General features: G+C 36.3%; 2 protein-coding genes across 3 annotated transcripts in view; one reads left to right on the top strand and one right to left on the bottom strand.

Moving 5' to 3' along the window:
- The window catches only part of LOC131166826 (kinesin-like protein KIN-UA), a 69,310-nt gene extending 57,545 nt beyond the window's left edge, over nt 1–11,765 (top strand). Inside the window, exons 15-19 of one of the 2 annotated variants that reach the window (XM_058125413.1) lie at nt 8,627–8,752; nt 8,903–9,028; nt 9,656–9,799; nt 11,033–11,161; nt 11,235–11,765. In XM_058125413.1, coding sequence (XP_057981396.1) covers nt 8,627–8,752; nt 8,903–9,028; nt 9,656–9,799; nt 11,033–11,161; nt 11,235–11,395 — 686 coding nt within the window. In that variant the 3' untranslated portion in view covers nt 11,396–11,765. The remainder of the gene's footprint in view (nt 1–8,626; nt 8,753–8,902; nt 9,029–9,655; nt 9,800–11,032; nt 11,162–11,234) is intronic. The other variant, XM_058125414.1, reaches the window with a different exon arrangement.
- An 8,835-nt stretch (nt 11,766–20,600) lies between these two features.
- LOC131166745 (uncharacterized) lies at nt 20,601–21,197 on the bottom strand. The gene has a single exon (XM_058125318.1). The coding sequence runs from the start codon at nt 21,195–21,197 to the stop codon at nt 20,601–20,603; it is 597 nt and encodes a 198-aa protein (XP_057981301.1).
- Between the last annotated feature and the right edge of the window lie 2,077 nt (nt 21,198–23,274).

The raw sequence follows: 23,274 nt of genomic DNA, 5'->3' as shown, positions 1-23,274 counted from the left end.
GGATATAGCTTTTGCAACAAGTGTTGTGAGTTAGTTTCTTGATTCTCTTAGAACAAGCCACCAGGATGTAGTAATTTGCATCTTGAGATATCTCAAAGGTGCGCTTAGGAGAGGTCTCTTATATCAGGATTGAGGTCTCTTTGTTGGTAGAAGTTTGGTTCTTGGAGGAGTAAGAAACAAACTATTGTTGCTAGGTCAAGTGCTGAGTCAGAGTAGGGTCATGACTCACTACATGTGAACTTGTTTGGTTGAACAACATGTTGGAAGAACTGACTTTTCTACATTCTCAATCTATGGAGCTGATGTGTGATAATCAAGCTACCATGAGCGGACTAAACACATTAAAGATGATGGCCACTTTGTTCTGTAGAAACTTGTGCAGAAACTCATTACCACCATTCATGTGAAGTCTGATTTGTAGCTTGATGATTTATTTACTAAAGCCTTGGGGGGTGCTTGTGTTAAATTCAATTGTAACAAGTTAGGAGCATATGATATATAATGACCAGCTTGTGGGGGAGTATTGATGGTTTTCTTAGATTCTTAGTCATATAGCATTATTAGTGTGTGATTGTTATGTTGACAAGTGAGAGTTAGTAAGGGTAGCATGGTCATTTGTATGTAATTTGACATATATTATAAGTAGAGGGAGAGATCTATCATTGTGGTTACATCTTCCGTTTACCCAATTATTCAACAGTTCTAAGCTAATAAAACATTTGCTCTTTTTCTGCTCTTACCTCTTGTTATTGAGACCTAGTAAGACAACCCAATCGTTCATGCTTGTGCCTTCATAATTTAAGCTAAACTGCAGCCTATTTGCTGATAAATAACTCCATAGCATTTAAAATTCTTTGTTGTTGTATGTATGTCTTGTCCTCTAAGAAGCACCAAGTGATGTTGCGACTTAAATTTTTTTTGAAGATTTAGAAATCATGGATTCGTTTTGAATTAGTGAATGTAGATATTTTAGAATTTTAGTTAATTTAGGGTTATTCTTCTTCTTCTTTGGGGGGATAATTTCCTGCTAACTCTGGATTCAGGCCTATTTGGTGTTGTTTCTAGGCTGTTTTCTGAGGATTTGACAAATTGCATGCCTAACCTGAGATTCATTGCAAGTAGAACCTTTAGGGAGGTAGCAAAAATCTTCCATCTCTTTTGTCTTGGACTATTGGATGAAATAATCTGTCAGCATTCAGATACACAACTGTAATATTTTGAGATTTCCAGTGATAGATTGGTTTTCCTTCATGAGAATTTGAAAAGGATCTGAAGATACTAGACAGATATTTCATGGTGTGTATATATATTTGTAGAAAACAAAATGCAGCACCAGAATACTGCTTATTAGTGGAGCCTTCAGCACCTGAATCAGTTTTCCTCCTTGTTTCTAATCCAACTTTGATTGTTTGGCACTTACTTTTGGAGGATAAAACCTGTGTGAAACAGCTGTTTTCTGAGGATTTGAGAAATTGGGAGTTGAGAAATTGCATGCCTAGCCTGAGATTCATTGCAAGTAGAACCTTTGGGGAGGTAGCAAAAATCTTCCATCTCTTTTGTCTTGGACTATTCGATGAAATAATCTGTCAGCATTCAGATTACACAACTGTAATATTTTGAGATTTCCAGTGATATATTGGTTTTCCTTCATGAGAATTTGAAAATGATCTGAAGATACTAGACAGATATTGCATGGTGTGTATATATATTTGGAGAAAACAAAATGCAGCACCAGAATACTGCTTATTAGTGGAGCCTTCAGCACCTGAATCAGTTTTCTTCCTTGTTTCTAATCCAACTTTGATTGTTTGGCACTTACTTTTGGAGGATAAAACCTGTGTGCCAGCACCCTTCTTCAAGTTTATTAGTGGAGCCTTCTTGGAGTATTAGCTATAAAATAGAACTAAAGAAAATTTGATTTGGGGTCAGCATTTCAATTCTTGGCGAGATATGAGTTCGAGAAATGTTACACAGGCTTCTATGCCTTGGCTTCAAGATATTTGTTTCAATGGTTCTCCAAAAGAGAATTCTTAGACTGGATACTTTATCTTGATATTTATTTTGAATACAATGAGATTGGAAACAAGAAGGGTAATATTTGCATCTTAAAAGCTTGTTGGTTATGCAGCTGAGTGGTGGGATAGAAAACAATACTACCAAAGATGATAGGGTAAAACTCAAACCTTTGTGTTGGCCTAACATGACTTACTAATCTTATTTTAATGATAACAAATCAAAGGTAATTTAACATGTTTTGGTGAAAGTGATGATACTTCATGAATCAGGTTTTTAAGCTCAAGTTTAAGTAATCATGAAGCTCATTACAAGACTACATGAAAATGAAATGAAAGCTTGAAGGACATGAAAGCATGAATTCCAAAGATGACTTGATGAAAGCTTAGAGAATTGAAGCTTAAAGGCGAGATGGACTCAGCAAATGACAAAACATGAAGACTCCAAGATTAGAATATGTTTAAAGTCTTAAGAGAGTCTCTATGTAAGTACTTCATTCAAATGATGATATGATTGGATTTGAAGCTTTTTAGGAAACTGATTGACTTAGAGACCACATTTTGCAAAATCCCGGAAAATATTTTTCAAAAGTTTTAAATTACTCTGGGAAAAACAAAAGAGCAAAAAGTGTTTGGAAACAAAATGGAAAATTAGATTTTTTGGTCTGTCCTGGCGCCTGACTGAGATGGCCCAAGCAACTGACAAATAAAAAGAAGGAATTTGAGAGAACCCGAGGGGACCTAGGTGACTGATTTGTAACAACCCAGTCAACTGACACCCTACTGCCTTTGAAATTCTCAATGTTTGTAATGATCCAGGCAATTGGCTCTTCATACCTAGTCGACTGACTCTTCGAGAATTCAAATTTTAAAAGCAACGGGAAGTTTCCAAAATTAAGTTTTTGAATTCTAAAAATTATGAAAACTTAGGAAACACTTCAAGTTACTTGGGAAACACGAAATACTCTTTTCTAAACATCTATAAATACCCCCCCAAGACAAAGGATTCAATACACCAAGCAATACACAGCAATCAATGCTTTCTTGCTTACAATACTCTCAAAAGCTCTCTTACTCACATACGTTCTGAAATTCTCTACTGAGTTTTGCTGTGAAACTCTCTCTAATTTCTGAGCATATTCTAAATTCTTTCCATCAAGAAAAAAGCTAACGGTCATATACTTCTAAAGCTTCAAATTCTTTCTATTGTTATTTTGAATTGAAGTATATAGAATTGTGCTTTATTGTTGTACTAATCAGCTCTTGTAGAGAGTGTCTTTGTACACCAAATTTGTTCTTGTTTTTGTAGACGGTTCAAGTTTTGAATCGTTGTTGGACTAAGCGTGGGGTATCGTTTGGAGAGGTGAACTCTAACCTATTGAAGGAGGGATTGTAAAAGGTTGCTCCTACCCATAAATGAGTGGTATAGTGGAATCTTTAGGTGTGTTGCCTAAGACGAGGACGTAGGCGGTGATAGCTGAACCTCGTAAAACTCGCGGTGTCGCTCTCTTCCCTACTCTCATTTAATTTTTTGCTCATATGAACTACGTGGATTGGATATTAAATAAACTGAAAATTAATTTGACTTTGGGATTGCGGAAATCAAAAGGGAGTACATTGATTGATCAATACTAATTGCATAAACCGTAAGGGAGTACGTTGATTGATTAATACCCAAGACTCATTAATTAATTGAAAGTTTGTTTAAATTATGAGTTTTGGAAGAGTGATTGGAAATTTCTATTGTGCTTCATATTGAGAAATCAAGTCTATTAATGCAAGGCATTTATCAGCTACATACTTAAACTCTACTTTGACTTACTAAATTGTTGAATCTTGGAAACATTGCTGGAATTATTCTTTATTGTGAATCTTGACTTGATTATCTTGGTTGGTTGAATTAAATTGCTGAAAGAAGTATTCAAATTGGAATCCTCATTCATAAAGGTTTATAACTAAATTAATTTTCTGCTGAACTTGTGATTGTAAACCGACTTTGTGTGTGTGTTTGCTGAAACCAAAAAGAGTTAAGAAAGAATTAATTAAAGAGGGTAAAAAGAATTTTTAAAATCCTAATTCACCCCCCCTCTTGGGAGCACACCTTACTTTTCACTTTGGTCTAGAATGAAGAGTTTGTTGATATTAGCATTCTTCCCCAACTGTTATGATTAGATCATCTTCCTTCTCAAGAGAAGAAAGGGGTCTTATTTTCGACAATATGATCTTCCAATCTCAAATTGGCCTATTGTGGAAACCGAAATTGTTGTTGTCATGGACTACGCATATGATCACAGAAAAGAGGAAATTGCAAATGAACATGAATCCTCAAACCAGCGTATTAGAGATGAAATGGTAATTGTGTGGTTATGAACAACACCTGTGATCACCAAAATGAGGACATTGCATGGATTGTCAATGTGAGAATGAAAACTCCATTGATTGTGTAGATGGTAGATCACATGATGCCATTCTTGAAGGGCAATTAAATGCAATGCAGCAACATGTTCAAGTTGTACAAGAACCTCAGGAGTAGGTGACAGAATTCAATGTTAAAATTGAGAATTCAATTAAGCACTATTGCGTTTAAGAGAATGAAATTGTGATATAGACACCAAGCCTTGAATCATATTCCAAAGTGTAGTACTTTTCTTCTGTTGACTTCATTGGGTTTGGGAACCTTGAGGACAATAACAATACTTTGTTGATTTTTTCATGTTAGTTAATGGACAATGTCAAATACAAGTTGAATGGTTCATTGATACACATTCCCTACTCTTGTTGCACCAATGTAAAACTTGAGGTTGTGTTTTCTCTATCAAGGGGAGTTTGATGGAGGATCACTTGCTACTCTTTCTAGGTGACCATATTTTGTTTGAAGATTTAAAAAAATCAAGGATTTTGTTTTAAATTAGTAAATTTATATAATTTAATAATTTTAGTTAATTTAGGTTTATTTTGTCTCTAGAGGCTTTAGGATAAGTAGAAATAAGACAGAATATATTAAATGTAATTTTAGTAATGATAGGAGGAATATTGGAGACAAAGTTAAACTTGATGATGAAGAAATAAATAACACTTGTAGATTTCGATACCTTGGATCTATTATGCAAGCTGAAGGAGAAATTGAAGATGATGTAATGCATAGAGTTAAAGCAGGTTGGGTAAAATGGAGAAGTGCTTCAAGTGTGCTATGTGATTGTAGAATACCCTTAAAATTGAAAGGAAAATTTTGTAGGACAGCTATAAGACCAGCTATACTATATGGATCGGAATGTTGGGCGACGAAGAAACATAATATCCAAAAAGTAAAAGTTGCTGAGATGAGAATGCTTAGACTGATGAATGATATAACATTGAAAGATAAATTAAGGAATGAACATATTTGCGGTAAGTTAGGTGTAGCTCCTATAGAAGATAAGATAAGGGAGGGACGACTTAGATGGTATGGACACTTGCAACGTAGGCCACATAGTGCACCAGTGAGGAAGAGTGAGTTAGTTACTGTGAGGGGCAGTAGAGGGGTAGGGGTAGACCTAAAATAACTTGGGAAGAGATAGTAAGGATTTAATATCCCTGAATCTATCAAAAGAAATGATCCATGATCGCATAAATTGGCGGAAAATGATCATATAGCTAACCCCACCTAGTGGGACTAAGGCTTGATTTTGTTGTTGTAAGTTTATTTTGTCTATTTTAAGTACTCTGGGATTATTTTGTAATGTTTTATTTAATTTTAGTTAGGGTTAATTTGTAATTATTTGTATTTTCTGTAGTTGGGTGTATAAGTCGTGTGATTACATACTTTGTGGAACAGTCATCATTTTGAATTAGGACTTCCGGAACTGTTTCTTCCTCTCTCATGCAGCCTTCTCTTTCCTCTCCTCCTTCCTCCTCTCTTCTTTTTCTTCCTCTTTCCATTCAGTTTTGTTCTGCTCTCCTTTGTTCTCTCTGCTGCCAGCAGCCCATTTTCTCTCTTTTATCTGTTGTTCTTTTCCTTCTCTTCTTCTGTTCTTTCTAGTTCTCTCCCTTTAGTCTCTCAATTGCCTGTTCACTTCTGAATCTCAGTTGCTGTCCTACATCAACTTGGAAAAAATTCAGCCTCGAATTTTGAAATGTCGGAGGATCAATCACTTACAAAACTCACAAAATGCAGCAAAATATAATTCTTGATGGTGGCAGTGATGATTAGCACTCCAAAATGTCATTTTGATGATATGCTGGCAGTCCAATTTCTGGGTTTTCGTATCAAAATATTGTGCTCGTTTTACAAAATGCCTTGTCCGCAATCAGGATTTCATGCTACAGACCAAAATATCAAGGAAAAACCCAAAAATAACCTGACTGGAACAATTTTCTCGCAAATCTGAAAGTTGCTGCAGTTTTAGGGGAGTCCTCCACACAAATGTTGCTGGTGTGTGGGGTGCATGTGCTGCTGGCAATGGTCCTCCAGCAATGAAATTATGGGTGCTGATAAATCAAGGAGTGGTGAGTCCGGTGGTGGTGGCAGTGTGAAGAGAAAGGGCCTGGAAGTGAGGGATTTTGAAGGGCCAATAGCTTGGGAATTTTTCTCTGGTATATGGGGCAACATGGCTTGTCAGAAGTGGATAAAATTTTGGAGGTACATCTTCTGGAGGTGTCTGGTTTGTTTGGTGATGGTGGTGTCATGTAAGGATGATTGAAAAAAGGAGTTTGAAAATGAAGGGGACAACTGTAATTTCTGGAAATTGCAGTTTTTATTTTTTGGAAATCTGGGACTGCAAATTGTATATTTGCTGATGGTGTGGAGATGAAGAGAGAGTGATGAATGGAGAAAGACGATGGAGAAGATTATTGTTGTAATGGAAGAGTATGGAAGAATAGAACAGAACAGCAGTCTAGGTACTGCCCAAGGAGGAAATTGGGAGAGAAATAGAAAGAAGAAAAGAGGCGATAAGGAAGACGAGTAGCTGTATTGAGGATTCTGCAGAAAATAGAAATGGTGATAGAATTTGAATTAGGGGAGAGAATTAGAAAGATGAAGAGAAGGAGAGGAGAAGAATAAGAGGAGACGGCAGGATAGGAAAAGTAGAACTGGGACAGAACAGAGAATAGAATGGATGATCAGTTTCACTGAGAAAATAGAAGCGGAACAGGGAAGAGAAAGGAGGGGAAAGAAGAATAGAGAAAAAGAAAAAGAACGGAGGGAGATGGAACAAGAAAGAAGAAGAGGAAAGAACAAGGGAGAAGGAAGAAGAGGCAGCAGTAGATTAGAACAGAAGCTAGAAGACAGCAGAGAGTCAGGATCGACAGAGAAGAACAGAAGGAGAAGAAAGGAGAAGAGAAAAGAAGAGTGAGAGAGGAAGATGGGGGATTAAAAATGGAAGAATGGTGTGACTGTGGTTGGGCTGTGATACCAAATGATGCAGGACAGCATCATGGAATTACTTTGAATACATAATTTAAGATAGATAGAGGATAGGAGAGGGGAACAAGAGAGAAGGAGATACACTTGGGGGGAGAGGACACATTCAATTCACATTTATCAATAACCACCTCTTACATAGCTTTCACACTATTTATAAGAAAGCCTATAATACAGAAAGTTATGCATATACCCCTAAAGATACATGAAATTACAAAAGAAGCCCTAAATAACACAATAGTGCAAACAAACCCCCTAATACACAGAATCCTATACTATTTAAACTAAGCACACATGATAAATTATTAATTAAAAACAACCCTTGATTATATTCTTCTGGATTAGCCTCTGATAAGGGTCTTCCCATGGTGAATCTTCTTGTTCTACACCACTGACACTTCAAAATCAACTTGATTGCAGATAAATAGCCCCACTCCCAATTCTTTGTTATTGTATGTCCGTCTTGTCCTCAAAAGTAGGATCAACACTTCTAAATACCTCAGGAGTTGGCATCCAAAGAGTGTTGGACACCAGTGCTTGCCCAATACTGCAGGATGTCTCTGCACAACTTAGATGCTTCAGGGACATGTTTAAGGCACTTTGGGCCATGTATTTTTTAACAATAAGATGCATCTTAGGCTTCATTGAATGTTTGTTTCCTTTTTCCCTTTTTTTCTGTGTTTTTTTTTTTTTGTGAGGGGGGGGGGGGGGGGGGGGTGGGGAGATATTGGTCTTTCATAAACTTAACCCTGTGCCTCTAGAGCCCTAAAAAGGGATAAAACTTGTTGGGGCTCATCACAGCTAACTTCCATCAAGTATATCTCCCTATTCTCCCTTTGTATGTCATGTGTGCATGATTGCGGCACACTGGATGTGTGTGTACAAATAGAGCTCCCAGAGATCTCAATGTGTACAGGGATCTGCATCTATGAAAGCACATACATGAAAATTTATTTATAGAATGTGTGTTATCATGGTTGTAATTTTGAACTTATATACATTACATCCAAAAGGAAAAAACTTGTAGAAAATGTACCTATATATTAATTAATGTCTCTGCCATGATTGTTAATTTGTCCTATGAAATCACAATACAAATGCTGTTCATCAGGTTGATCCCCATTTGGATTGCACTTCACTTTGATAAGAATCAGTTACTATTTTTAACATTTTTTTTATGAGAAGTGATGTGTGCTCACCATCTGATATGCAGAAGCAAATCAGGAACGGATTGTAGAAGCAGGTGGTCTAGATTCCTTGCTGATGCTTCTAAGACGCTTTGAGGATGAAAGTGTTCGCAGAGTAGCAGCAGGTGCAATTGCCAATCTTGCGATGAATGGTAATGTGTTCTCCCTCTCTCTCTCTTTCTGTTTGTATGTGTGCAAGGGGTATTTCTTTAGTTGCATTATAGAATTTGACGTAGGGTTGTATCATATTTTGCTTTCAACGTTGTATTAGTCATGGCAGCTTCTTTTTTTTGTCATGACAGAGGTCAATCAGGAACTGATAATGGCTCAAGGAGGGATTAGTTTGTTGTCAATGACGGCAGCTGATGCGGAGGATCCTCAGACTCTACGTATGGTTGCTGGGGCTATTGCTAATCTATGTGGAAATGGTATACATAATTTTCTCCTGTATCGCCCCGCCTTCCCTTTTTTCTTTCCTAATGTATTCGGGCTTCTTTTTTAGGGATGTTCAATGCTGAATCTGCAATTCAAACTAGTTAATTGAGTTTCTAAATGTTTTCAATTTTGACTGAAAAAATTGAAAACAAGTGTTTTAGGTATGACAATTGAGCTAATTCTAAGTCCCAGCGATTGTTGCGCATACAACAAAATCGAAATTAGAATGTAAAACTATTAAAATAAACTGCTGTAGAGGAACTAATTTTGAATGCATGATCATTGATTAATGTGCGCATATTGTATACTATTTTAGGTAAAATTGTATGTGTAATCATCATTGGTCAAATAGGAAATATGAATTATTAGTGTGATCCTTGATCCTATAATTTCCCCAACTGCCTCTGGGAAAAATTTTATGATAAAAAAAGAATGAATTTGTTTTGTTTGGTGTTTCTAGTTGATGCATGCGTCCTTTTATTCAAGCTTCAGGTGAGGAGAAATCCTCTAGCTAGTTCGAATTCATAATCTGATTCTCATTACACAAATAGTTTTTACTCCCCACCCCCTCCTGATTTCTGCTTGGGTCTTAACTCACCACACCCTCCTCCCCAAAATAGATAAGCTGCAGATGAAGCTGAGATCTGAAGGAGGTATAAAGGCATTGCTAGGAATGGTCAGATGTGGACATCCTGATGTTCTCTCTCAAGTTGCCCGTGGAATTGCAAACTTTGCAAAATGTGAGTCGCGAGCATCCACCCAAGGTAATTGCCTTGTAAACAAGCCTGTCTAAACTATGCCATAATGTTAATGCAATTGGGACATGAGAATTTCTTAAATTTTTTTATTTTTCTACATTGATAATCATGGAGTTCTATTCGTGATCTGTCCTAATTATGGATAATATTAAGATGCAAATTAATTGTGACTACTTTTTTTAGTAATGAAGAGAAGAAGCTTCAGCTTCTATTTGCATTTTTGGTGATGACATTTCAAAATAGCCCTTGACACTTTCATACCTTACAGAATTAAACAGTTTAAAAAATGGTTAATGATATAATATAACATAGACTGACATCAAACAGCTTCCTTAAATCATCCACTTTTTGTATACAATAGTAACAACTTGCTCCACAGTGAAAGCATTGAATATGCCATAAATATACCTGAGAGTGCTTAACAAACTAAGTGCTTAAGAACTGAATAAGTGCTCAACAACTGAGTTAAAAGCTTAAACTCTAGGACAATCTTTCATGTGCTTCACTATCATCTTGTTGAGCTGTGTCTGCAGTCTGATTTTTCTTTTATTGCAAGTCCACTGTCTGCTTCCTGAGTTAGGACACTGTTCACTTTGCTTGCCCAAAGAGCCTTGCCATGGGTGTCGTCATGGCAAATTGCAGAGTGATCACATTGTGAGCAACACCTGCTGCTTGTCTAGCTTTATGATCTCAGGCATTGACCTCATCACAAAATTGGGATGTCTCATTGGAGGAAAAAATATAACTTAACCATTCATTTTTCCTATACCCTTGTTACAAAGTTACTATGTATCCCATTATTGCCATTAAAAAGGGAGGAAAAAAAAAGTGCAGTGCAGGTGCAATACTTTCACAGATGGCTAGTCATGATAAATTTCACTCATTCATTTAATATTGAAATTAGAATAAATTTTAGGATGTCCTTGGTGAACTAGTTCCTTTCTTTTTTTATTTATTTTTTAACTCTGTTTGTTTGCGGTTGGTGTTGGGGATCAATTATGCACATATTCCTGATAGGCATATGCAGATCTGGTTCTTGAGGTCAGGCAATTAATGCATTTTTTACTGTTAATTTTTGCACATGAAGTTGGGCTCCATGGGACAAATGGCATATTGCAATACTGAGTCTTGAATCTATACTGCATCCTTATGATACAAGAGATGTGGACACGTCAAAATATAATTTATTTTATCAATATTTTGCCATGTATGATGCTTAAAATGCTGCCATCAACGCAGGGACAAAAACAGGAAGATCTCTTCTGATAGAAGATCGTGCATTGCCATGGATTGTTCAAAATGCCAATAATGAAGCATCGCCAATCAGGCGCCACCTTGAACTTGCTCTATGCCACTTGGCACAGCATGGTAAGTGAAATCCATTCCTGTTGTGAAATTTAAATTCCGCGAGAAATTTTCCTTAGATTGCAAGCTCTTGCAGAAGCAAATGCAAAGGAGGTGATTAGTAGTGGTGCCCTTTGGGAGCTAGTTCGTATCTCACGGGACTGTTCCCGAGAGGACATAAGAAATCTTGCTCATAAGACTCTTGCTTCAAGTCCCACCTTCAGAGCTGAAATGCGGCGATTACGGATTGATTGTTAATTACAGTTTGACATGGCTAATTCATTTCTCTTTCTGGTCACTATTTCAGAAAGGTGATTTGATTCAGGTAGCTTTTTTATTGCACTCCTTGAGTTGGCTAGCTGATCAAAGAGTTGTCCTAATTATCTGTATTATGCAAAGGGACAATATAGCCAGAATCCTTGTAGTTTTATGCCAAAAGAGGTGGCTTACTCGTCTTGAAGCCAGGTGGACATTAGTTGACCTTTTTTTTTTTTTTTTTTTTTTCGGTTCTTTGAAATGAGATCAATCTGAGATCTATCCTAGTGCGGCTGCTTCGGTTTCATATTGTACAAATTAGTATGCATGAGCAATAAAATCATCCTTTCCAATGTTGTAGAAACCTTCAAAAGCATGTTTTGACTTTTAGTTTTCTGAAAATCAGAGTGAGAATTTGAATTTGGATAAATTTGTACAAAATTCAGTACGGTTCTATTTAATATTGTCTAAATTTACACAAATCTGAATTCAACATTAAAACATGGATTTTCCAGATTCAGTGGATTGGGCATTATATGAAAATCGCCATCAATTACTATTGAATTTTAACTGGGGGAATGTGGAATGAATGGTTCATACCCCATACCATTTTCAGTGTGTTTTTGTATGTCACATTACCATGCCTTCTTAGGTAGATCCATGGCATCAAATTCACAACAGCAAGTATCTGCAATGAAGGTATAGATTTAAAACCTAAAATTTGAATTTGAATTTATATGAATTTAGACAATTTAGTATAATTGTGTCATATTTTATTTAAATTTATACAAATCTAAATCCAAAATGTCTCTCAAAATGAAAATATTATTTATTGTTTTACTGTGTGTTTTCTTACTTGATAATTAAATATGAAAAATTAAATTTTTTTTTTTACATATTTTAAAAATATTGTTGAAAGTTCTGAACGTGACAAATATGTACATACATTCAAATTCAGCAATAATATAAATTTCGGTATTTGATATGAATTATGCACATTTAGTTGTATATGAGAAACAAAATTGTACTTAGATTAATATATATAGATTCTAAATATTAAACGAATGAACTTTGGTTTAACATTTTTTTGCTTCAAATCTGCAGTACAATCCAGTTTTTGGGACAATTTTTCAATGGGAGTGACTTTACGGATTAGCTTTATTCTTAGACTTGTTCAGTAATTTAGGTAATAAATTATGCTTACGTTTTGAATTAAATTCACTTAGGATGAAAGTTTCTGAAGCCTTTTTCAAAACTAATTTCAGAATAAAAATCTGTATCTGACTAAATTATTTGCATGCTAGGTTAAATTTAAAGCTTACGCCAAGCCTACTCTTCCTTGTGGGGTCATTTAGTTTACGGAAATTTTAAACATTTTTAGGGGTACAATGCCCAAGACATTTTATTTCTGGGCCAAAATTGGTGTCATAAAATACAATAAATATTTAATTAGGTTATACTTCATTTGCTAAAATTTTATCTATAACATGTAAATCATTTAATTCCATATTTAGGCTAGTTTATATCTTTGTTGATGGAAGATGGCAGAGAATTTTAGATCTTGTTTGAAATTTGGAAAATATTAAAGAAAAGGAAGGAACATTTGAAGAAATTCATTTTTTTAGGCCCTATTTGGAACTCGGAAAATATAAAGGAAAGGAAAAAGAAAATATTAAGGAATCGTCATTTTCATGTTTGGTTGTGAAGGAAAATGAGAAAGAAAATTAAAAATATATCAAATTTATAAACAAAATTTTTGTTTTAAACAACACTAATATTTAGCGTTTCATAATTTTTAGTGATATTAAATTTTTTTTTTTCATTTTTGATGATATCTAATAGAGAAGGAAAATGTAAGGGAAAGTGAGTTTCCTCTTTATTTTCCTTTCCCTTCCTTTTTCCGCATAAAATTCTTGATACAAACTGACTCTTAATATTTCGTTATCAAGGAAAATGAGGGGGTGGGGACCTAAATCAATGAACAAAATTTTGTTTTAAACATCATTGACATTAGGTTTTTCTTAATTTTTAATCATACTAAAATAATTTTTTATTGTTAATAATATTTTATATAAAGAAAAAATATAGTGAAAATGAGTTTTCTTCTTCTTTTCCGTTCTTTTTTTTCCCAGACAAAATCCTTGATCTACAACTCGGTTTAGTTGTTACAATTGAAACCTAAAGAAGCAAAGTTCAGTCTAGTGAAAGTTAAGGACTTATAATGTAATTCACCTTCAAAGTGGATGAAAGCCTATTTATAAAAAAGTTTTCAAATTTTTTGAAAAGAATAATATGTTATCCAAGATTTTATTGACTTTATTTTGATAATAACAACCTATTGGAACTATTGATTTTGACATTAAGATGTTTAATAGGGTTTTTCAAGTGATTAGAGATGGAACATGAAAGTTTTGTCCCACATCGGTGGAAAGGTTGTTTGAACATTTGGGATGAAGTTATATAAAGAGCTCCCCTCTTCAATTGTAATCACACCTCAAAGTTGTAATTTTTTTGGAAGTAGTAGATTGATTGTCGTCGCCCAAGGATGTAGGTAATTCTGTACCAGACCTCATAAATTCTTATCTTGTTCTTTATTGCTGTCTTTTATTATTTGTTTCTGCATTACTTTAGTTTTGATTATATATTCAATAGCAATAGTTATAGTATTGATGTTTGGTAAAAGTGAGATGCCTAACACAACAATTGATATCAGAGCCGAGTTGAATAGTGCCAATATGAAGGTGTTTCTTTGTTAGGATCCTTGATTCTATTTTTGATGTCTAAGAAAAACCTTGTCTATGTGAGTGCTTAGAGGCCACTGCGGTTCAGTCGCTCCCTGGAGGTCGGCTTTGTCAAAGTGTAATTTCATAGGATATATAGAGTAGACACAGTTGAGATAAGTGTGGTACTATTCATCTTAAACCTTTGGCTTTGTTGTTTGCTATTGAATATATAGAAGATGGAAGAAACTATGTGTGCAGTAGTAGAAGAAACTTTATCCACACGAACTCCAACCCCAACAACTTCGACTTCATCGTCAAAGACGATAGCTAATGCTCGGTTTGAGGTAGAGAAATTTGATGGTTCCAATAATTTTGGTATTAGTAATGTGAGGTGATGGACATCTTGGTCTAGTAGGAATTAGATATTGTTTTGGATGATAAACTAGAGGACATGGGCGACAGAGATTGGGAAAAGATTAATCATCTGACATGTGGTACAATTCGTCTATGTCTCGCTAAAAATAAGAAATATTGTGTTATGAGGGAGACATCTACAAATAAATTGTCTTATTGGAAGGTACATTTATGATCAAGAGTTTGGAAAATCAGCTCTATTTGAAAAAGAAATTATTTCGATTCCAGTATCAACTAGGTATTTTGATAAATGACCATATAAATGCTTTCAATAAAATTTTGGCTGATTTGTTAAATTTGGATGAAAAGGTGAAAGATAAGGATAAAACCTTATTGTTACTAAATTCTCTCCCTGATGATTATGAATATCTGATTACCACTTTATTGTATGGGAAAGATAAAGTTACTTTTGATGTTGTTTATACTGCATTGATTAATACTGAATGCAGCTTTTAATGCTCTTGTTGAGGCTTGGTTTGCTAAGGTTGAGGTGTGCAACCATGAAAGTGGTTGGATTATCTTCAAGTTTAGTGAGAAGGATGACATGTTGCGGGTGTTGCAAAAGGGGGGGGGGGGGGCGTATTTAGCATATGACTAGCCTTTGCTTCTTAAAAGACTACCGAACATGTTCCAGTTTAATGATGAACAACTAAGCACTTTACCAATTTGGATTCAATTGTCGAATCTCCCAATTGAGCTCTGGACATTGAATTCTTTAGGGAAGATTTGTTCAGTTTTGGGTAAGTCTGTATTTGCAGATAAGCTCACCACTAACAAAGAAATGCTTTCCTACGCTAGGGTGTTGGTAGAGATTGATGTTGCTAAGGAGTTAATGGATAATATTGAGGTAAGGCTTCCTAATAACAGAATGATCACTTAGGAAGTTGCATATGAGAATGTCCCTAAGTTTTGTACTTTCTGTAAAACCCTTGGCCATATTGAGGGTAACTGCAAAACAAAAAAGGAAAAGGAGTTGGTTGTAAAGAAAAAGAAGAAGGACAATGATCTGGTTATCTCTCAGCTTTGCAAGGAAGATAATCAATCTGGGAGAGTGGTAGTGAGTGTGTACACTTCAAAGGATCCAGTTAGCAAGACTGGGTACCTGGGCAATGAAGCAGTTGCAACCTTGAATGGGTCTGCTTGTAGTCGTGTCCAAAATCAATGGACTTCGGTTGTAGAGAAGGGCTGCCAACCAACTTCTGCTAAGAATAAAGGTAAAGCTCCCTTGGCCGCCTCTAAGTCAAGCTCTAGGACGATTATTTAGCTTGGTGCAATGGTTCTTGCTGAGGAAGTGAGTACTACAGGTTGTGTGAATCATGGTGTTAAGGACCATACTAATGAATCTTGTGGCGATGCTGCTACAGGGACAGGCAAGAATAAAGGAGACGTTTCTAAGCCTAGGAAGTGTAAGGAAAAATCCAAAGGGATGCAATAATGCTTGTTTTCATATTTTGAGTTGCTAAATGTTCTATTGCTGGATGATTGTTTCAATTTGCTGCAATGGGGTTTTTAGGAATGAGATTGAGTAATTATGCAAATTGCTCTTTTTGGAATTTACAAGGTTTCCTTATAGTTGCTATGGCTGGTTTTTCCTTGAATTGATGCTTTTTGCTTGAATTGGCCTTGGTGCCCCTGGGCATACCAAGGTTTTGTGTTACTTTCGTTACTTGGTTTGTTTGAATTGGAGCTTTGGCCTCCTCGCTCGGGGTATGCCCAGAATCTTTTTGTACATATCCTTTTTTATCAATATAATTATAATTTTCGGATAAAAAAAAAAAAAATAAGGGGACGTTCTCAAAGTCATAAACTTGGAAGGGAGAGTAAATCTCATAGGAGACTTACTAAAGATGAATGCGCCTTTTGTCATAAGAAAGGACATTGGAAGAAAGATTGCCCTAAATTGCAGCAAAAGAGTAAGGAAAAGGCATATTCTAATGCCAATATAGCCAAGCATGATGGAAGTGAGTCAGATTTTTTCTCTTGTTGGAACATCTTCAATACATTACTTTGGTAAGTGGATCTTGGATTCTAGTTGTTCCTATCACATGTGTCCCATTAGGGAATGATTTTCTAATTCTAAAGAATTAGATGGTGGGGTTATTTTAATGGGTAATGATAATACTTGTAAAACAACTAGAATTGGTTCATTACAGTTGAAATGTCAATATGGAATTGTTAAAACCTTGACTGATGCTAGGTATGTTCCAAGTCTAAAGAAAAATCTGATTTTAATGGGTGCCTTAGAATCTAAAGGATTCACTATCACTTCGAAAGATGAAACCTTAAAGATTAAATCAGGTGCGCTTGTGGTGATGAAAGGTATTAGGAAAAGTAACTTGTATTATTTTCAAGGTAGTATAGTTATTGGCTCAATAACTGTTATTTTTTTAGAAAGATGCAGGTTCAGATACAACCAGGTCATGGCATATGCAGTTGGCACATGCAGGTGAAAAATATTTGCAACAATTGGCTAAGCGAGGCTTGTTGAAGGGTTTAAAGGTATGTAAGCTTGAGTTTTGTGAGCATTGTATTCTGGGAAAACAGGAAAGAGTGAAATTTGGCGTTGCGATCTACTAGATTGAAGGTATCTTAGACTACATCCACATAGATGTATGGGGCCCTACCAAAACTGCTTCATTGGGTGGTATGCATTATTTTTTTACTTTTGTTGATGATTTTTCTAGAAGAGTTTGGGTGTATGCTATGAAGAATAAAAATGAAGTATGTGATATTTTCCTTAAGTGGAAAAAATTAGTTGAAACTCAAACTAGCAGAAAGATCAAATGACTTAGATAAGATAATGGCAGTGAATACACAAGTGATCCGTTTGTGAAGGTATGTCAAGATGAATGTATTGCATAACACTTTACAGTTAGAAATACACCACAACAAAATGGGGTGGCAGAGCGCATGAATCGGACTTTGTTAGAGAATGTTCAATGTATGTTGTCTAATGCTGGGTTGGACAAAAGGTTTTGGGTTAAGGCTCTTAGGTATGTGTGTCATCTCATTAACCGCCTACCATCATATGCTATTAGGGGGAAAACACCCTATGAGGTATGGTCTGGAGAACCTGCTAATGGTTATGATTCTTTACATGTATTTGGTATAGTTGCTTATTATTATGTTAAAGAATCTAAGTTGGATCCTAGAGCCATGAAAGCAATATTCATGGGGATTAGTGTAGGAGTAAAAGGATACCGTCTTTCGTGTCTAGAGACAAAAAAAAAAAAAAGATTTTAAGTAAGGATGTGACTTTTGATGAACTTACGATGATGAAGAAAATAATATGCAAGGAGTCACTAGTTAAAGAAAAGACAAGTGGTACTCAACAACAGGTGGAGATTGAGACAATTTTAGGAAACTCAATGAGAAATGAGACTACATGATGTAACTCTCCAATTACAGTGGGGAACAGTGCCACACCCCTCTCCCACCAAGTGGGGCCCGGGGTGTGATTAGATCAATCATCGTCTCTGATACCATATTTAACATACACGCAGCGGAAAATAAAGAACAACCTTAAATAAAATACCAGAGTACAATATACAACCCCCCCCCCCCCCCCAAAGTATCCCTTCACTTTATGTTACATAACCAGAAATTTTAAAACATAATTATACATATTTCAGTTCTTACTACCACCTGAAATTTACCCAAAATTCTTAGCCCTGCCCTTAAGCTTTCTAAGCTCGATCACCAGAAGGACCTGAAAAGTCAATAATTCCTTGGGGTGAGATACCTCTCAGTAAGGAAGAAATAAACTATAGTAGTGTGTGGTAGAAGAGTTTTAATATATATATATATATATATAATGTAAACTCATCAATTAATCAACAACTAGCAAGGCACTTACAAACTGTAGTCACATAAACAAAAAGTTCCCAAGGATTGGGAAGATTACACACCCATACATGTACCTTCCCTCTGCTTTAATACCTTTATAACTACTAGGGCACTCACCTTACTTAGTAAGCCCTTGGGGTTATGCCTATAAGTGAAGTCTCCGAGAATAGGGAATATAACACGCCCATACATATAACTTCCCTTTGCTCTACTACCAGACTTTAATTACCAGGGCGCTTGCCTTTCTCAGCAAGCCCTCGGGTAGAGAGATTTACTTCGCCATAATTATTTATGCATTTAAGTTCACATATTAGTATACACATACATTCACATCAATCATTTCACATAGTTTGTAAACATATACACCACAGTTCATTCACATAGGATACAATACAATCCATTGAACTCAGTATGTGGCCCACCTAGGGCAACTGCATACCTTATAGTACGTGGCCCACATAGGGCAGCTGTGTACCTCACTATATGTGGCTCACATAGGGTAGCTACATATCTCAAAGTACGTGATCCACTTAAGACAGCTACGTATCTTACAGTAAATGGCCTACGTAAGGCGGCTACGTATTTCATAGTACGTGGTCCACATAAAACTACTATGTACTACACCATACGTAACCACGTAGGGTAGCTACGTATTTCACTGCACGTGTATGTTCACAACAGACAGTTTTCACAATCAACCTATATTCACCATCAAATAATGTTCACAATCAAGCAGTATTCACAAGCAGACGTCATCCACAACCAATCAATATTCACAACCAGGCAGTACTCACATCCAGACAGCACTAGCAACCAGACGGTATTCACATTCATACAATATTTACAACCAGGTAATTAAAAAATAAATTTTCATGCCACATGGTTTTTCCCAATTATGATTTATAATCAAAATCATTATTTTCATTTGCCTAAGCTATTCAGAAAATCATACTATAATTATACGGTTCCTATACTCGAAAATAACCAATTCTAATTTAATAAAAAGCCTGGTATAACTTTATTCCCTTTACCTGTTTCTCGAAGCTTTTCCTAAAACGAACGGGAAACGGAACCTTGTATTTCAAAAATCCTAATTTAATCACTTCAACCCTAGAATATTTATAATTTAACATCTCCTAGGTCCACATACTCCCAATAATTTATTTAATATTAAAAATATCCTACTTACCCTAATTTTGGAGTGGTGCCCAAGAACTCCAAATCAAGTTTATGCTCAGGCTAACGTGGAGAGAATCACCCTAGGAACCTCATGGTGGTTTCATATCATCGAATCGGGCAAAATTTGAGCCAGAATCAAAGAAAGAAGGTAGGGGAACTGAACCCTAGAGTGAGAAAACAAGAGGAGAGAGATTTTTCACGCTGAAAATGGATTCAGGGTCTCTTTATAATTTGGCCTTCATCGACGAGTTTAAAAGGTTCGTCGACGAATCCAAGAAGAACATTTGTCAACGAGAACATCGGGTTCATCAACGAAGCGTTTAAAAATATGAATTTTCCTTACTCTTAGTAATTCCTTGTCAACGAGACACGTGTACTAGTCGACGAAACCATAAAGGACGTTCGTCGACGAGGAAAACAAGTTCGTTGACAAGTCCTTACTTGATCCTCTTTTTAAATTTCTTTTCCCCTTCTTTTATTTTATTTATTTTTCTTTTATTCTATAAGTTCAGGTTATTACATTCTCCCCCCTTACAAAATTTTGTCCTCAAAATCATTAATCAACATATATTCTATCACAATTGCACACATTTCAATCTATTCTAACATGTGAACCATTACATCACTTAGAATTAAATAAAATTATTATTTATCTCACATATAAACACATTACCTGCGTCTCTAGTAGTGTCTGTCCTAGTTGGGGCAAGTGTGTAGACACGCACTGGCCCTGCTTGTGGCACTGAATTATTCCCCCTATTCTGATCTAAAACAGGTGCGTTGCTCGGTGGTCCCTGGTTTTGACCCAACGACTCATGACAATCTTGAGCTATGTGGTTGTACTTGCCACACCGGTAGCACATAGGACCCTTACCCCAACATTCTCCCCAATGACTTCGATTACACCTCACATAGTATGAGGGTGTTGAATTACCTCGATGACGTTGATCACTCCTAACTGGCCTCTGACCCCCAGTATCTCTGTCTCCCCTCCATGGACCCTGTCTGACATTAGCATGGGAGCTGTGAGACATGGGTCTCTTCCTCTACTCTGACATCCCTACATCTCCCTGTAGGCTTAACTCTGCAACAGTGGCTTTATCCACCAATTCTGAAAAGTTCTGTATCTGTAAGCATGTCACATGCTCGTGGATTCTTTGTTTCAAGCCCCTATTAAAATACCTCGCCTTTTGATATTCATCTAGGACCATGAAAGAAGCGAAGCGAGAAAGCTCCACAAACCTAGCAGTGTACTCCTGCACAGTTAGAAGCCCCTGTGTCAGGTTGAAGAATTCCTCCACCTTTGCATTCCTGGTGGTGGTGGGAAAATACCGATTGTAGAAGAACTCCTTGAAACGCTTCCACGTCATAACAGTAGGTACTGCTTGCTGCTTTTCCAACAGCTTCACTCTCAGCCACCACCACTCGGCCTCTCCGGTCAGTTTAAAAGTGGCGAAGAGAACCTTTTGTTTCTCATTGCAATCCAACACTGTCAATATCTTCTCCATCTCTTGCACCCAATTCTCAGCTACAATTGGGTCAGCACCTCCCGCAAAAGAAGAGGGTTTCAGATGGGTGAATTGATCGATCGAACATCCTTGGTTCATTGGTGGATAGCTCGATCCCTCAGGGTCCCACCTCATCTTTTCCTTGACTTGCCGAGCTATACCACGCAATAGTCGGGAGGTTTCAATCTCATCTCCACTGGAAGCCCCCAACTCGTTTCCCCTCCATAATCCACACCTTTACCTCTGGGATCCATCTTGGATATAACAGAGGAAAGTTTAAAATCTCTACATCTTAACCTAACTCCCACAGTTATAAATTAAGAAACCAGATTAATATTCAAATCCTTAATTAAACATCCAACGCCCAATTAACCTTAATCATCTTGACCTTCAATTCTAATTCTAGGTTTCAATCTCCCTGCTTGGAAACATCACCGTCGATGGATTTACCATGGTTTTCTGAAATTGTTGATTGATTTAGAAAATCATAGAAGTCTGTCAAGGGATTTCCGCCTCCAAGCTATGAAACAATACTCAAATTCCTATTAATACCTTAATCTACCCGTATTTACCCTTATCCTAACTCGAACCTATACTCTGGTATTAATCCTCCTAAAGTCTGCAGAATCTATAACCTAAAGCTCTTATACCACTTTGTCACGCCCCTCTCTCGCTAGGTGGGGCTCGGGTTGTGATGAGACCAATCATCGTCTCTGATACCATATTTAACATATACGCAGCGAAAAATAAAGAACAACCTCGAATAAATACCACAGTACTATATTCAACCCAAAAAAAGGTTGACCCACATAGGGCAGCTACGTATTTCACTGCACGTTTATGTTCACAACAAACATTATTCACAATCAACCTATATTCACCATCAAACAATGTTCACAATCAAGCAGTATTCACAAGCAGACGACATCCACAACCAATCAGTATTCACAACCAGGAAGTTTCACATCCAGACAACACTAGCAAGTAGATGGTATTCACATCCATACAATATTTAGAACCAAGTAATTAAGAAAGAATATTTTCATGCCACACGGTTTTTCCCAATTATGATTTATAATCAAAATCATTATTTTCATTTGCCTAAACTGTTAGAAAATCATACTATAATCATATGGTTTTTATACTCGAAAATAAATTATTCTAATTTAATAAAAAGTCTGGTATAATTTTATTCCCCTTACCTATTTCTCGAAGCCTTTCCTAAAACGAACAGGAAACGGAACCCTATATTTCAAAAATCCTAATTTAATCAATTCAACCCTAGAATATTTATCATTTAACATCTCCTAGGCTCACATACTCCCAATAATTTATTTAATATTAAAAACTATCCTACTTATCCTAATTTTGGAGTGGTGCCCAAGAACTCCAAATCAAGTGTCTACTCTGGCTAACTTGGAGAGAATCACCCTAGGAACCTTGTGGTGGTTTCCGTTCGTCGAATCGAGCTAAATCTGAGCCAAAATCGAAGAAAGAAGGTAGGAGAACTAAACCCTAGAGTGAGAAAACGAGAGGAGAGAGATTTTTCACACTGAAAATGGATCCAGGGTCTCTTTATAATTTGACCTTCGTCGATGATTCTAAAAGGTTCGTTGACGAATCGAAGACTTTCATCGACAAGAACATCAGGTTCATTGACGAAACATTTAAAAATATGAATTTTCCCTGCTCTTGGTAATTCCTCATCGACGAGACACGTATCCTCGTCGACGAGGCCATGAAGGACACCTATCGAAGAGGAAAACAAGTTCGTCGACGAGTCCCTGCTTGATCCCCTTTTTAAATTTCTTTTCCGTTTATTTTATTTTATTTATTTTTCTTTTATTCTCTGAGTTCGGGTTAATACAAACAGTGTACAAGAAGAGGAGATTTCAATCTGAGAATCTTCAAAGCAACAGAAATCAATTGTTTCTCAGAGGCCAAGACGAGAAATTCGAAAACCTGCTCGATATACTAACATGGTGGCCTATGCACTTCCAGTTGTAGATGATGATGTTCCTTGTACTTTCAAAGAAGCAATGAGGAACTCTAAATTAGACAAGTGCAAAAGAGAAATGAATGACAAAAATGCAGTCTCTTCATTAGAATCAAACTTGGGAGATAACCTAGCTGCCCAAGGGTAAGAAAGCAATTGGTTGCAAATGGGTTTATCTAAAGAAAGAAGGATTTCATATGCAAATAAAGTTCGCTT

Source organism: Malania oleifera, chromosome 10 (genome assembly GCF_029873635.1).
Source record: "Malania oleifera isolate guangnan ecotype guangnan chromosome 10, ASM2987363v1, whole genome shotgun sequence".
Lineage (NCBI taxonomy): Eukaryota > Viridiplantae > Streptophyta > Magnoliopsida > Santalales > Ximeniaceae > Malania > Malania oleifera.
The sequence above is the reverse complement of the archived record's forward strand: the minus strand, read 5'-3'. Positions and strand labels throughout refer to the sequence as shown.